We start from the raw sequence: 13490 nt of genomic DNA, 5'->3' as shown, positions 1-13490 counted from the left end.
GCAGGATCTAATCCCATAACATTGCACATACCTGAATGGTCTATGGAAGATGATGATGTAGAATAGACTGGGAAGGCATCTATCTTCTACTACTCGCCCAGAGTTATTTAGGGGACAAGACGCTTCTTAACGTATCCATTAGATGCCAAACATCAGAAAATGGCCATTTTTTCTGATTCCCTTCCTGTGATTATATTCTCTTAATCAATTTGTTTTCACTTCCACTGATGAAATAAAAATGAATCTTAAGCGAAAGCAAGCTGTTTCCAATTTATAATCTAGATAATAACTTTTCTGAGCTTTCACTAGTCTGTATGTGATGACTATATAATAAGTTTTAAAAATCCACAGGGTTTAAGTTGTGTGATTCTTGCTGCTAATGTGAACTGTGTTGTTAAACCTTTTGAGCTTCTGTCAAAAACGCACCCCTCAGTGACAGGTTTTTGCTCAAACTCAAATTAATTTCTAGTAAGTCCATGCCATCAAAAGTTAACCTATTTACCAATCTGTTGTTTGATATTTTAGCTCTGAGCCATGTGTTTTTTGATTATTCTGCTTATGGGAGTTCTATCTGCTGCATTGAGTGAATTTATTCCATTTAAAATGCTGTTTCACATAACTAGATCGCTGGTAGTTAGCTTAGGGCCCAAATACAAAAGCCACCACTTTGAAAAACCACAGTACACATTATGTTCCAATACCCTTGTTTCCTAATGAATCTCTAGATAGGTGTGTTTTTTAGTTTAGGTTTTTTTCCCTCTGGTAGCTCTTTGCAGGTTTTATTTCAGTATATCATGTTCTAATCATGGGGTAGCCTTTTTTTTCTGCTGTCATTTCTTTTTTCCATGATCTCTTAATTGCACTGCTAATTTTTTCATCTTTACATACAACTTACTTTAAAAGAGGTACAATCAAGTGTGTTTTGTCTTTTCATACTTACTTATTCAGCAGCTTGTTTACCTGTTACACGCTGCTGAAGGGAAAGGCATTCTGCAACGAGAATACATATGGAAAGTGTGCATTTCACTCTCCTATTTGGAACTCAATTGCTAAGTGTGTATGTGATGGGAAAAAATTATATAGGGTCGATTTTCATAGTGCATTCTGGTTTTTAAATACTATTTAAAACTTCTTTTAATACATAAAAGCACTACTGGATGTAATTATTGAATTGACTGTTTTTGGTTCCTGTGAACCTCATTTTATTTGAATGCCTAGGAGCAGACCCTTCTAAAAGTCCCAGTAGATTTGGGATTTGTTAGACTTCCACGTACCCCTGAATGTCTCATCCACATTTAGCTATGAAAACTGAGGGGGGGGGGGGATCTAATCTGTTTGTTTTACTCACTTAGTTTCTGAACAGTTAATTTTAAAATACTTGGAATTTAACAGAATCCCAGTTTTTATCCAAATATTATTGCATGCGATTCAAAAATCGTCTACCAATTGGCATTTGACATTCAGCTTTATCAGTTTCTACTTTCTATTTTGCTGGGAAAACAAACTCAAATGCAATGTCCCTTTATGTTTTACAAGGGCAGCTACTTATCAGAAACTATTATCCCAGATCAGAAGCTGACCCTAGTATGGATGGCCCACTTTCATTGACTGGAAAAACAATGAAAACTTGGATACACAAACAAATATAAATGTTTACATTAAAAATGATATTATTGTGCTAAGCAGGATATACGTCTGTCTCTATCCACTGTTTAAAAGTTACATAGCTCAAGAGAAATTTAGTTTTTCTATTGTATAAAATGCATAAATATAAAACATATAAACTGAACTTCAAAATTGATATATCCTTTATACAGCAGGTCTCCTGCCTGACTTTTGACCTGGTTGTGTAGTATAATGTAAACCTGGCATGTATCACTTCCTGAACAGCAAAATGAGCAGTCTAGTGGGAACTTTTGTAACATTTCAAAGTTTTCATCTAGAAAGCATGTGTTCTTAATGATGACTAACTGCTTCTGACTTTGCTATATTTTCTTCTGTTCTGAAGTTATACTCAATATCAAGAGAATAAGTGCATACAGAGCTTTTTTTTTGGGGGGGGGGAGAGTCATGAAAATGTAATTTAGATAAATACATGAAAATACTAATGCATTTACAAAAATTGTTAGCACCCCAAAATGTATTTCATAGTCTTTCTCATATGATCATAAGTTAATTCTGGCATGAAAGATGACAGCAATCCTTGGAATCAGTAAGAAAAATGTAGTCTCACTACTCGAGTCCAGCAGCAGTAGTTCCCAAAAATTCATTCTCACATATAATCATGAGACAAAAAGACCTATCACATGCCTGAAACCGTGTGTAGTTGTTTAGCCATGCTGAAGCCTGACCAGTGAACCTGCACATTGACTGAAAACCAGAGCCTACAGACTGGTTTGGAAACCACTGCTTTGTCAGACATTCAGTGCTTGCAGCAGATCTAGGTCAGCTGCTTAACAGAGCATTTCTGGGGTGGGCTCTGATTTCAGAGCCTATTGCTTTTAGTTTTGGAGGACTTTGGAGTGTCATTTTAGGAAAATGCTCTTGAAAACAACCAGATAAGTGCAATTACATGTCAAGACATATTTACAGAAATGGATTTAGACAAACTCGAATGTACTCTCATCACACACAAACCAGCTCCAGTTCAGAAGTTGTAAAACTGTAACTCCAGTAATGTTTTGGGGGGCAGAGGATGCTTGCTGTAGCCATCCTGCACAGCATAGCTGTGAAAGGCTGTTCTTCCTCGCTGTCATCATATTGTTACTGTTTGGATATTCTTTCTCATGCAAAATAACTCTTAGGTAGCTTCTGTTTCTTATTGAAACTTTGCGGGAAAAGCATTTACCATTATGATCAGAATCTTTTTCGTCTTTACATAGGAACTGGAACAATTGCTAATGATAGAGACAAAAAATTATAGAAAGACCATAAAGTTTTATCAGAAGCTATTGCAGAAAGAAAGAAGAAACAAAGGTAATATTACAGCAACCTGCTAGTAATGAAATGGGATATCACATCATTTAAGGAAATTTCCATATACATCAAATCATTGATGTTTTTATGCTGTGTGTATTTTTACATGCAAAGGTTCTGAAATCAAATCGATGTTGCCCAAACTGAAAGGACAGCTACAGGAAATGAAATCAAAGGTGCAGTTTCTTGAACTGGTGAAGAAGTATGTGCAGGCAAGTCAGATGTTGTTTTGCTTTGGTTTCATGTGTCATTCCAATACTGCATCAGTGTAGCTGGCCCTTCAAGTCAGCATGTGAAATGTGGAATGTTTCGACAAGAGCTAAATTAGGTAAAATTTAAAAGAATGATTGGAATAAATATAATAGCTGTCCAGTATTGTTTTAAAAAAAGCAATTGTTTAAATAACTGTGTTTGACTTTAGGTTGAATTGACTGCATTTTCTGTGGATTTTCCTCTTTGTTTTTGTACTTTTTATTTTTGCATTGCTTTGGGTCTTTGAGCAGATCATGTATGCGGAGCAGTGGGGTGTGGAGTCCTGTGTGCTTCCCACAGTCGTTCACAACGGCAGAACTGACACGTTGGATGTGGCACCTGCCGAAGAGCCATCGTTGCTTGTTTACTATAATACAGTGAAACACCAATGCAATAATCAAAATGGAATAAGAGATTTGCAGGCTGGAACACCACTTGGTTTAATGGCTTATTTATATTCTAGGTATAGTATATTTTGCACATCCTTAGTTGGGAGTGAAGCAGGGTGTTGTTATTAGTTTAAAAAAAACAGTTTCTACAATAGATCTTAAATATTCAAGATCGCATGAACTCTCCTTTGTATATCAAGCTTACTGTTCCTGTGCAGAAATGGGCATGGGAATGGCAAAAGGCAGTCTAAGAAATAAGCTGAACCACCAAGTTTGGATTTGATCTTAAACTGGAGCAGTTGATAATAAATCAAAAATTAATAACTTTAAACTTTTTAATCCTTTCCTTATTTGAAGTTTAGCTGTGATAGTTGCCATGGAATCATGGCTTTACGTTACTGCTAGCAGGTAGCAATTCTTCAGAACATATAATTTGATAATTCCTATTACATAGGGTCTGGAGGTGAAAACACAGGTTCTGCTTTACAAATTATGGACTCAGTCCTTGAGACTGATCAAGACATATGCTTTTCTCAGGGCTGTAGAGGGGGACAAAGATGTCCTTTAACGCTCAGTTGGGGTGAGGGGGTGTCGTTCTAAGGTACCCTGGGAGTGACCGTAGGAGGGAGGGGAACAGCCTGAGAGATGGGACAGCTCCATCAGCCTTGCGCCACTGTCGGGGTCTAAATGCAAAAGACACTCCCATGTGATTTGTAAGTCACAGTTTCATCTGGTTTGAACAGTCAAAGATACAAGGATTCAGTTTCCAAAAAGCGCAAAATGAAATGGAGCGTTTTAAGCGGCAGAGGCAGGTGATAGGAAGCAACATAAGCTTTTACCCCTGACTCGTCCTGACCCTTAGACCGAGTTACTTATCCTGCGTGCTGCCCTTCCTGGGTCAGAGCAAACAAAATGCCTTGGAATCAGAGCTTCACCATTCAGCAGTTTGCAGTAAGCTGTCAAGCAGACATGACAATTAGCTCAGCTTAGTATCTTGTGTACATGTATATAAATATATATAAATAAAATACACTCATATATAATGTGTAAGTATAGTTTTATCGTTAAAGCAGCTGCTATTCTAATTACTGCTACAAGAAAAATCTCATTTTCTTTATCAAAGCATCTACTTTTTATGCTTTTACTGTAAAAATCTGCAGCAGCATCAAATGAGATGACAGAAACAAGAAAATTAAATGTGTTCTTCAGTACTAATATTAGAAAGTAAATTTTGAAGATAATAGAAATGTCAGAGAGGTTCTTCATAAAACTCTAATCTCTTTATTAACTTTTTTATTAAACAAATTATACTTCTGCTGTTGGCAGTCTCAATATTTCTCATTTTTCTCCAAAGCATTGATGTGTAAAAATGAAATAAAAATGAATCAGAATTTCCTGTAGAGCTTGTGAATTTGAAATCCCTGCCAGTTCCTGGTGTTTTGAGGATTTTTATTGTTGCTGTACTCTACTGCAAGAAGAAATCATGTTCTTGCTTGTCTGAAGTTTTCTCTTGTGCTTCACAGAAATGCATTTTTGGAAGGTTACGTACAGCAGTTTCTCTACACTTTTTGTTATTTCTGCACACAAGAAGAGTTTTTGCAGTTTCTTCTTGAAAGAATCAGCAGCACTTTATCCAGGTACAGTAACTTCCTGTGAAAAATATTATCAAAGCACAATTGGCTTTTCCTCTAATGGCAAAGAGCTGCTTCTGAAAAGAGCTACTTAATGAACTTTAGTTTTTGATGGTTGTTTTTATAAGACTGGCTTGGCAAGTGAGAGTGAAATTAGAGCAAGTGCTGTATTTGGCAATATGCTTTCTTAATGTTTTCTTCTAAATTCTGTGAATCTTGCTTTAGCCAATTGTTCGATATTGGGTCATAAACACAACCACAGTTTTGTTTCTGTAGAGTCACAGACTGTAGAGATGTGAAACGTAAGCATTTAATTGTATGGTCAAAACCATATAGTATCTGCAGTTTTTTCAACATTTATTTTTAATTGTAATAAGGTATCAATTTTGGTACAATAAGTGCCTTTTTCTTCTCACCAGTGCAAGTCTGGACCCTTCCACATCATTTACCAAAATATGTAATCGCAGTTTCTACATCCTGCAGGCTTGGATTGAAGACTGCTACAGTGTAGACTTTGCAACAAATACTGATCTTTTGTATACTCTGAAAGAGTTTATTTCTTCCAAGGTAAGACAGAATTTTGCTGGAAGCTTTAAGAAAAAAAAGGTCAGTTGAAGTCAGTTATGGTGTATGAGACACTGCTATTATAAAATCTGTCTTAAGTACAAATAAAAGTAAAGTACAAAAAAAATTGCTGTCTTTGACAGCTGTGTTCAGTACAGCTGATTTTGGACTGACTCAAGTCTTATAAGTATTTTGTATCTTGCTTATAATTTCTGGGAAATTCAGTTCAATATTCTGTTAATCTATATTCCATTTACAGGTTGCTCCATTAAATGGCTATGGTGAGCGCTTGTTGTCATTGCTTGAGGATTCTTCTGCCAGGAAAAGTGGCAGTGCTTATCATTGCTCCAGCATGGACAAATGTGAAGAGGAGGGTGAGGAGGACAGAAAAGCATTACATTCGTTGTGTAAAAAGCTCTCAGAAGATGTTTCCAGGAAGGTATGTGGTTTCTTTAGATCGTAGTATATTCAGCACCTTTTCCATATATTATTTTCTCACAAAAAAACAAAACAAAACAAAAACAGAGTATTCAGTTTAGGAGCTGGACCCTGATTCTGTAAAATGTATATACCTGTGCTTTGTCTGCTGAAAGTTTCTATGGTTTAAACAGTTGTACAACTAGAAAGCTCATCTGAAGCCTTAACTGTGCCCTGTCAACTGTTTCAGTAATAATAGATCAGATAAACCAAATTCTGAGAGGAGTCAAACACTTCACCCTTGATACTAGCCGGTGATTCATAGTTACTGGGAAACCTTTTCTCCCCTTGGCAATTATTGATACTTTTTATTACATATACATCTTCATTTGTAAGACCAGAAGTATAAGAAAACAGTGAGGGGCAAGGTTTCCTTCTAGAATTTCAAGCTTGTAGCAAAAACTCTTCTGCACTTTTGTCTGTCTTTACTCATTTATAGAGTATGCTAGTGAAAAGTAACCCCAGAACCTGGAACATACTATAGCCTTTGCCCGAAAAAAGTCCTATTCACAGAGTAACTGGAGTGGCATATGAAAGTTGAATGTATTGATATTGTGCAAATTGAATTTGGGATCACCGTCTTGATAAAGTTGCAAAATTCTATGGGGTACATCAGAGATTCAATCAATAAAGGGCAAAAAGAATAGGGAAAAAGCAGACTTCTTTTATTGATGTTGCATCACAATGATACCAGAAGATAGAAGGGAAAAGAATGGAAAAACGAGCAATGTTACTTCAAGCAGTATGTGATTAGAAGTTAATATCAGGATTAGAAGTTAGTATCACAGTGATTAGCAGTTGATATCACAACAGTGGAGTTAATGAAGAGAGGGCATACTGAACATACAGTGAAATACTGCAAGATTATGCCCAGGAAAATAGCATGATCTAGAATGAGATCAACAGTTCACCTTCTGGAAGGACGTTGATTACAAGTCATACAGGGGAGAAGTTTGAAAATAAAGTTTGATGTCTGTGCTGAACAAAGTCAATGAATAATGATTTGGAATATACAGTACTGCACGCTAGAGCTGTGAAGGTCAGAGGAAATCCATGCCCTGACCAAAAATTGTAAAAAATAAAAAATCCAAAGAACAAGTTACCTTTCAGTCTGATAATGTTGTTGTAAAGAATAATCTTAAGGCATTGACTTGGCCTCATGTTATTTTTTTTTGAATTTGGCGAAAGTGCTCTGTGCTCTGGAAAGAGAACGATAATGTATGCATTAATTCTGATTGCAGCAATAGCCTTTGTATGAGCTTTCATACATTTTCACTCATATGTAGTATCTGTTTCACAGGGCTGTTTGATTCCAAGCAAAAAGAGTGCCAGAGATAGTAAGAGGTAAAATATAAAACTCCAGAACATAAATTATTTTATGTTGACAGGCTTGAATACATAAAAGTTTGTTTTAAATACAGATTGGTTTAGATCTAGAAGCTTCCTGCTCAGGCTCATTGACTGTGCATATCATATTAACCTAAAGTAGCAGTATGGGGAAACCAGTTAGTGTATGCCTCTCTGGGTAAGCTTGAAGACTAGCTAAAGAGTTTTGCATTTCCAAAGGTCTTTCTCTGACATGGTGTTCCAGAAGGTTAGATCAATAGGAGACGTAACGTTGGCCTTAGAGAACAGGAGACATAACATTGGCCGCCTTTTTTAGTCCGCAGAACTTCAACTGGAAGCTTTCCAAAGGCATGGGACCAATTGCCCATCATCAGAGACAGCGACTGTACACTATTTCATCTGTTTTGCCAAAGCCATGCTATCACAATTTTACAGAAGAATTCCCGGTTTCCTTTGCTAAAGCAGATGAAGTGGAACCATATCTCTTAACAGAATACAGTGTGCAACAGCTTTGTTGTCAGCTGACATTGCTACAACAGGTACAAAGGACTGGGTTCACTTGGAAGTACCAATAATGCACATCTTACTTTATAGTCAGCCTCTTTTCTTTACTATTTTCCAACCTTATTTCAAGTTGAGTGGGCTTTCACTATTTTGTAATGCTTGGAATTATAATACTCCATTTTTCTCCAAGTCTCTACAGTGAAATCTAGAATGGCTAACTTGATTCATAGGCACTGATGCCTGTGATAAGTTTTGTGAAGAAAAGAAATTTCTGTCATTTTTATCCTCTAGCATTTTAAAAGGATTGCTAGCTCTAACAACAGGATGTATCTTGTTCTTTTTGTTTAGGAAATATTTCATAAATGCCATCCAGTACACTTTATAAATTCAAGAGCACTTGGTGTTAAAGACAAATGTGTGGCTTCCCAAAAGTAAGTACATTGCTTGTTTTAACCATCGCTCTATTCTGTTGATGCACAATAGTTCATGTTATACCTTTAATACATCCAGGAAGAGAGAAACTTTTAAAATACTTTCTGTTTTTCCTCAGAGTAGATATTATCTTTACATGCGTTTTTGAACTTCAGGAGATTTTATATATATGTATATGTGTGTAGCTACATATGTGTGTACATATGTGTGGTAGCTCACATATGCAAAGTGATTTCCTTGAAATCTAAAGTAAGTCACGCCAAAGTATTAGGGAAAACTTATGTTGTGGGCCTTGTGGAGGATTTATTTTGTGGGGAGAAAATTGTAATGGTTTCTGAAGCAGGCTACTTGGCAACTATATCCATGTATAATCTCCGTGACTATTCATTTTGTGCTGTTACAGCTGCTGATGTTCACAGATACGTAAGAATTTTCTTATAGTTCCTATAGAGTGATTACAAATTTTAAATTATTTGTTCAACTGTAATTATTATTTTCATCCAGCCACATGGGCTCTTAATTATAATTGATTGAGGTCTAGTTCTTACATACCCAATGGATTCTGCTAGCTTCTGATTAGTACTTGTTAATTATACTAAATGTAGTAGAATTTTCAGGCTAACAATGGGGAAGGTCCATGTAAATCAGATCTTCTTGTGTAAGTTGTTGAATGTCAGAGGCAAGATCAGCTGGTTTGTACTGATTTGGGGTGGAGGCATGGGGAAAGGAACTTGTGGTGCCGCTGGGTGTCGGGACCAGAGAACAGCCACTGGCCCATTGTTGAATAGCATAGATGTAGCCTTATGCCCTTTCAGGCTCAGTTTCTTATGTGGTTTCAGGTTTTATTGCATTTGGATTCTCGCTGTTATTTTGTGTGTTAGCTGTTTTTCCGCTTGAACAAATTGTTTTTTCAGGAACAAGTGTGAAGGTGTCTTTTTATACAGAAGTGTATGCTGCACATGCTTATCTTGTAATTACATATGCTTATCTTGTAATTTTAAGATATTTATTTATTTATTAATAAGTAATTTTAAGGTTTAAGATAAGTAACATATCTCACCATGTACTTTTTAAAAAGTTTTAAAAATCAAGATTGAAAACACTGCAAAGTTATTTTAAATGGTTAGAAATTGACATTTTTCCTTATAAGTAATGCAGATACTGGATTTGTATTTGCCTTTTTTTTTCTCCCCACCCTTTTCATAGAGCTGTTTCGACTGAGGCAGTTTCACTTAAAGTCTGTAATTTGTTTCTGTCAAAGTGTGTACAAGACCAGTATCTTCTACAGTTATTAAGAAATGCAGACAGTATCAGTACCTGGGTTGCTGCTGAAATTGTAACGTGTCACACTTCAAAGGTTTGTCATAGTTTTATTATATTATTAATTATGAAACTGTTACCTATTTTCTGTCCCTGTCAGTGGACTGTCAGCAGTTTGGTTTATTGTCACTAGGAGGGTCTGCTTGATGTTTTGTAGTAGCAGGTTTGAAAACTTAATAGAATATAAGAAATTAGTTGCCTAAGGATAAGAGAAGTCAGACTTTAACAGGGAAACCTCAGTGACAGAGGGATATATTACTACAGTCAACAATTTTGATGACAAATTCTGAAAGAAGGTGCATCTCTTTTTTCCTCCTCCTCATCTAATTTTCTTATTTCCAGTCACTTTGTAGATTTATGTAGTAGCACATTCGAGGAGTAATTAGAATTCTGTCTGGCCAGTTACTATTTCTGTCAAAACCAAGCAGCTGTTGACTGTTGTGATTAACTGAAATTTCAGAACTGCGTGCATCGCTTATCTACCTTCTTGTTTAACGGAAAGTTTAACGGAAGGTCACTCCTTAAACTTGATTTATGCTTTGACTTCTGAACTGACTACTGGAGTAATATCTTAGTAAATCTGTGTTTCAATGGCTACTAGGCTGCTACCAGATGATTCCTTTCTAATCACTGTGAAAAATCTGAGGCTACATCTATCCACAGTTGTTTCTGTGGATTCAAGGGATCAGAGACCAAACCTCTGAATTCCCTTATCACTCTTTCTGTTGGGTTATCTTCTGGGTTTTTATTTGGCTTCCCAATTTATAGTATTTCTCAGAAACATATATGTGAAATGAACAATTCAAATAGTTTTTAACAAATCCTGGGAGAAGAAATAATCTGCTAGAATCACAATATATAGCTCACAGTTTATATTTCTGACAGGCAGTACAGCACTGGTTGGTCATATAAAGTCTGCATGTTTTGCTAACCTTTCAAGGTACTCAGTAGACACTATATATGAATGATTTTCAGTGAGTAGTGTCGTGTTAGTCCCTTGCTTTCTCTCTGCTGTTTTCTTCTAGTGCTTCTTTCCAGCCTTGCAAGAGCAATAGAATCAAGAAATTACTGGTGATAAGCACTGGGTGTGAGTCTTAGCACCACTCGCTACTTGCAAGGGTACTTTATCCCCACGAAATCAGTAGAAATACTTTCTAATTCCAAAATAAAGTGGTACCCAGATTAAGCTTTTTACTAGCAACTGACTGAATTTGATAGCTTCCAAACACACATGAGCTCTAAAAAAAATTGTGTATCTTAATATTTTTTTCCAGCTGCAGGTGAGCTTGTTATCAAAATTTCTTCTTATAGCAAAATCCTGCTATGAACAAAGAAATTTTGCCACTGCGATGCAAATCTTAGCAGGCTTGGAAAATCTTATTGTTCGACAGTTACCAGTAAGTGATACATTTTGGGACTCTTTTCTGTAACTATTTTGTTTAAACATAATCTTGTTCTGATACGGAGAGTAATGTGAATAACAAAACTGTATTTTGTTTTATTGGAAGGCATGGAAAATTTTACCTGCAAAAGTAGCTGAAATAATGGAAGAACTCAAGGCTGTTGAGGTATAGTATAAAGTCTTTAATGTAAAATACTCCTTGGGGGTTGGAGAAGATATGAGATCTGCCTACATGGGTGCCTCTGCAGGATAAAAGCCAAAATGATTATTTTGTGCTACTAAGGAGATTTTAATTTGATTTAAGACTGTTAGCTCTTGATTAGTCCAGAGTTAACATTAATTTTCATCTCCGTATTTTTCTTAAAAATGTATCCTATGTGGCTAAAAAAAAAGACATTTCAAAGCAATTTAGGATATACACTTTTTCTTTTGATTTCTGCAGGAGTTTTGTGACTCTAATCTGTTTTGAACAACCTTAAGTGTTTGTTCTTATCACAGGCATTCCCTCATTGATCTATCTGATTTTGAAACCTAGAGTAAAATTCTAAGATATAATTTTGTCTGTGGATTAGAAACATCAAGAATTCTCTTTTGGGATATCTTTTGATTGAAGTTACTTTCTTTAGTTCCGTATTTTAAAATGTCTGCCACCAGATTAATTTAAAGTGTTTTCTTCAACTGCAATGTCAAAAGTTAAAATTCATTACAAATAAATATGTAGTGCTAAACACATAAAATGGAGACCTTCTTATAAAGCCTGCTGTGACACTAAACCTGAGATTTGTTTGTGTACATTTTTAAACCAGGTGTTTTTAAAAAGTGACAGCTTATGTTTGATGGAAGGAGAAAGGTTCAAAACACATCCAACAATTCCATCAGCCCATGTTTTGGCTATGCATGTCCAACAGCTTGAAACTGGAGGATTCACGATGACAAATGGAGCTCACAAGTGGACTAAACTTAGGTAACTATTTTAATTATATGTATATCACCTAAATTTTTAGAACAGAATATGGTCTAATGAGGTAATAAGAGGAAACACAGCATTTCACATTAGCGGTTTAAATCATTGCATCATTTTGACATCAGATATAGAAGTGAACGCTCTGTGCCTTTGAATGTAAAGTTTTATTATCAGCAGCAAAACAAAATAATCTTTTTTTCCCATATTTTCTTTCAAGAAATATTGCAAAAGTTGTGAGCCAAGTTCATGCATTTCAAGAGAATCCCTATACATTTACACCAGATTTCAAGCTGCAGTCTTACCTCAGACAAAGAATAACTCGTTTTAAAGATGCAGACATTTCTGCCTTGGCAGCTGACAACTGTGCCAACTTCCATCAGATACCAGCAGAAAAGCATTCTCGAAAAATTCAAGACACACTGCGCAGGATGAAGGCAACATTTCAGTAATTATTTGCATTTTATCTGTTCTATGCCAAGTGTAAAACTGCATTAAGTTGACTACATCTCCTGGACCAATTCCCAAGCAAATAGTTAAGTGAAGTGAATTTCAACATACTATCTCAAGTTGAAATGGATATATTTCTTAACATGGAATTGTAAAACACTGTCTAATGAGATTGGATTTCCTGGATGACTTATCAAAAGGATAAAAATAAAGAGAAAAGTAAAGAGAGGGTATAGATGAAAAGGATAACTCATTCTGTCACTGTTCTTTATCAGAAAAATAATTAGTCCACAAACAAATGTGGAAGAAATACTGTGGAAAGAACTTAAAATCACGGTTTCTGTTGCAAAGTTGGCCTAGGAGAGTTCAGAGTGTAGTTCATCAGATGTTGAATATATTTTTATAAAAACATAGTGCATTTGTACCCTGTCACAGTGTGCATATAATTCAGGGGCACAAGTCCTCTGCTATCCTCTAACTGTTGGTGGTTTTTTCTGTTATGGCGTGTTTCATGAAAACTATACTTGATTTAAATAATTGGCCGTCTTTTTCTTCAAACATACTAAAGAAGGAGAGGAATGCCATGCTGAAACATTTTGGTTTGCTTTTAATGCCATTGAACTAACCTGTTTCCAAATAAAAGTAAGACCTGAATCTAAATATTACCACTTTGTTGCTCTGGTTCTGCCTTTGTGGCAGATGTGAAATTGCTTGTTTCTGTCTGTACTTGGTGCAAGAGTCACTTTGCTGATTTGTGTACGTATGTGCACACATTTGATTATAGC

At 35.8% G+C, this 13490-nt stretch overlaps 1 protein-coding gene across 1 annotated transcript in view; it reads left to right on the top strand.

Annotated features, from left to right (window-relative positions):
• Nucleotides 1–13065, top strand: part of LOC135325841 (kinase non-catalytic C-lobe domain-containing protein 1-like) — a 62120-nt gene extending 49055 nt beyond the window's left edge. Inside the window, 13 exon segments of the mRNA XM_064503814.1 lie at nt 2883–2976; nt 3091–3188; nt 3480–3691; nt 5141–5254; nt 5668–5815; nt 6072–6251; nt 7960–8175; nt 8489–8571; nt 9779–9929; nt 11167–11289; nt 11401–11460; nt 12101–12258; nt 12476–13065. Of these exon segments, the coding sequence (XP_064359884.1) occupies nt 2883–2976; nt 3091–3188; nt 3480–3691; nt 5141–5254; nt 5668–5815; nt 6072–6251; nt 7960–8175; nt 8489–8571; nt 9779–9929; nt 11167–11289; nt 11401–11460; nt 12101–12258; nt 12476–12707 (1869 nt within the window). The 3' untranslated portion in view covers nt 12708–13065.
• Nucleotides 13066–13490: the final 425 nt, after the last annotated feature.

This window comes from Dromaius novaehollandiae, unplaced genomic scaffold (genome assembly GCF_036370855.1).
Source record: "Dromaius novaehollandiae isolate bDroNov1 unplaced genomic scaffold, bDroNov1.hap1 HAP1_SCAFFOLD_30, whole genome shotgun sequence".
NCBI classification, from domain to species: domain Eukaryota; kingdom Metazoa; phylum Chordata; class Aves; order Casuariiformes; family Dromaiidae; genus Dromaius; species Dromaius novaehollandiae.
This window is presented reverse-complemented; position numbering and strand designations above follow the sequence as displayed.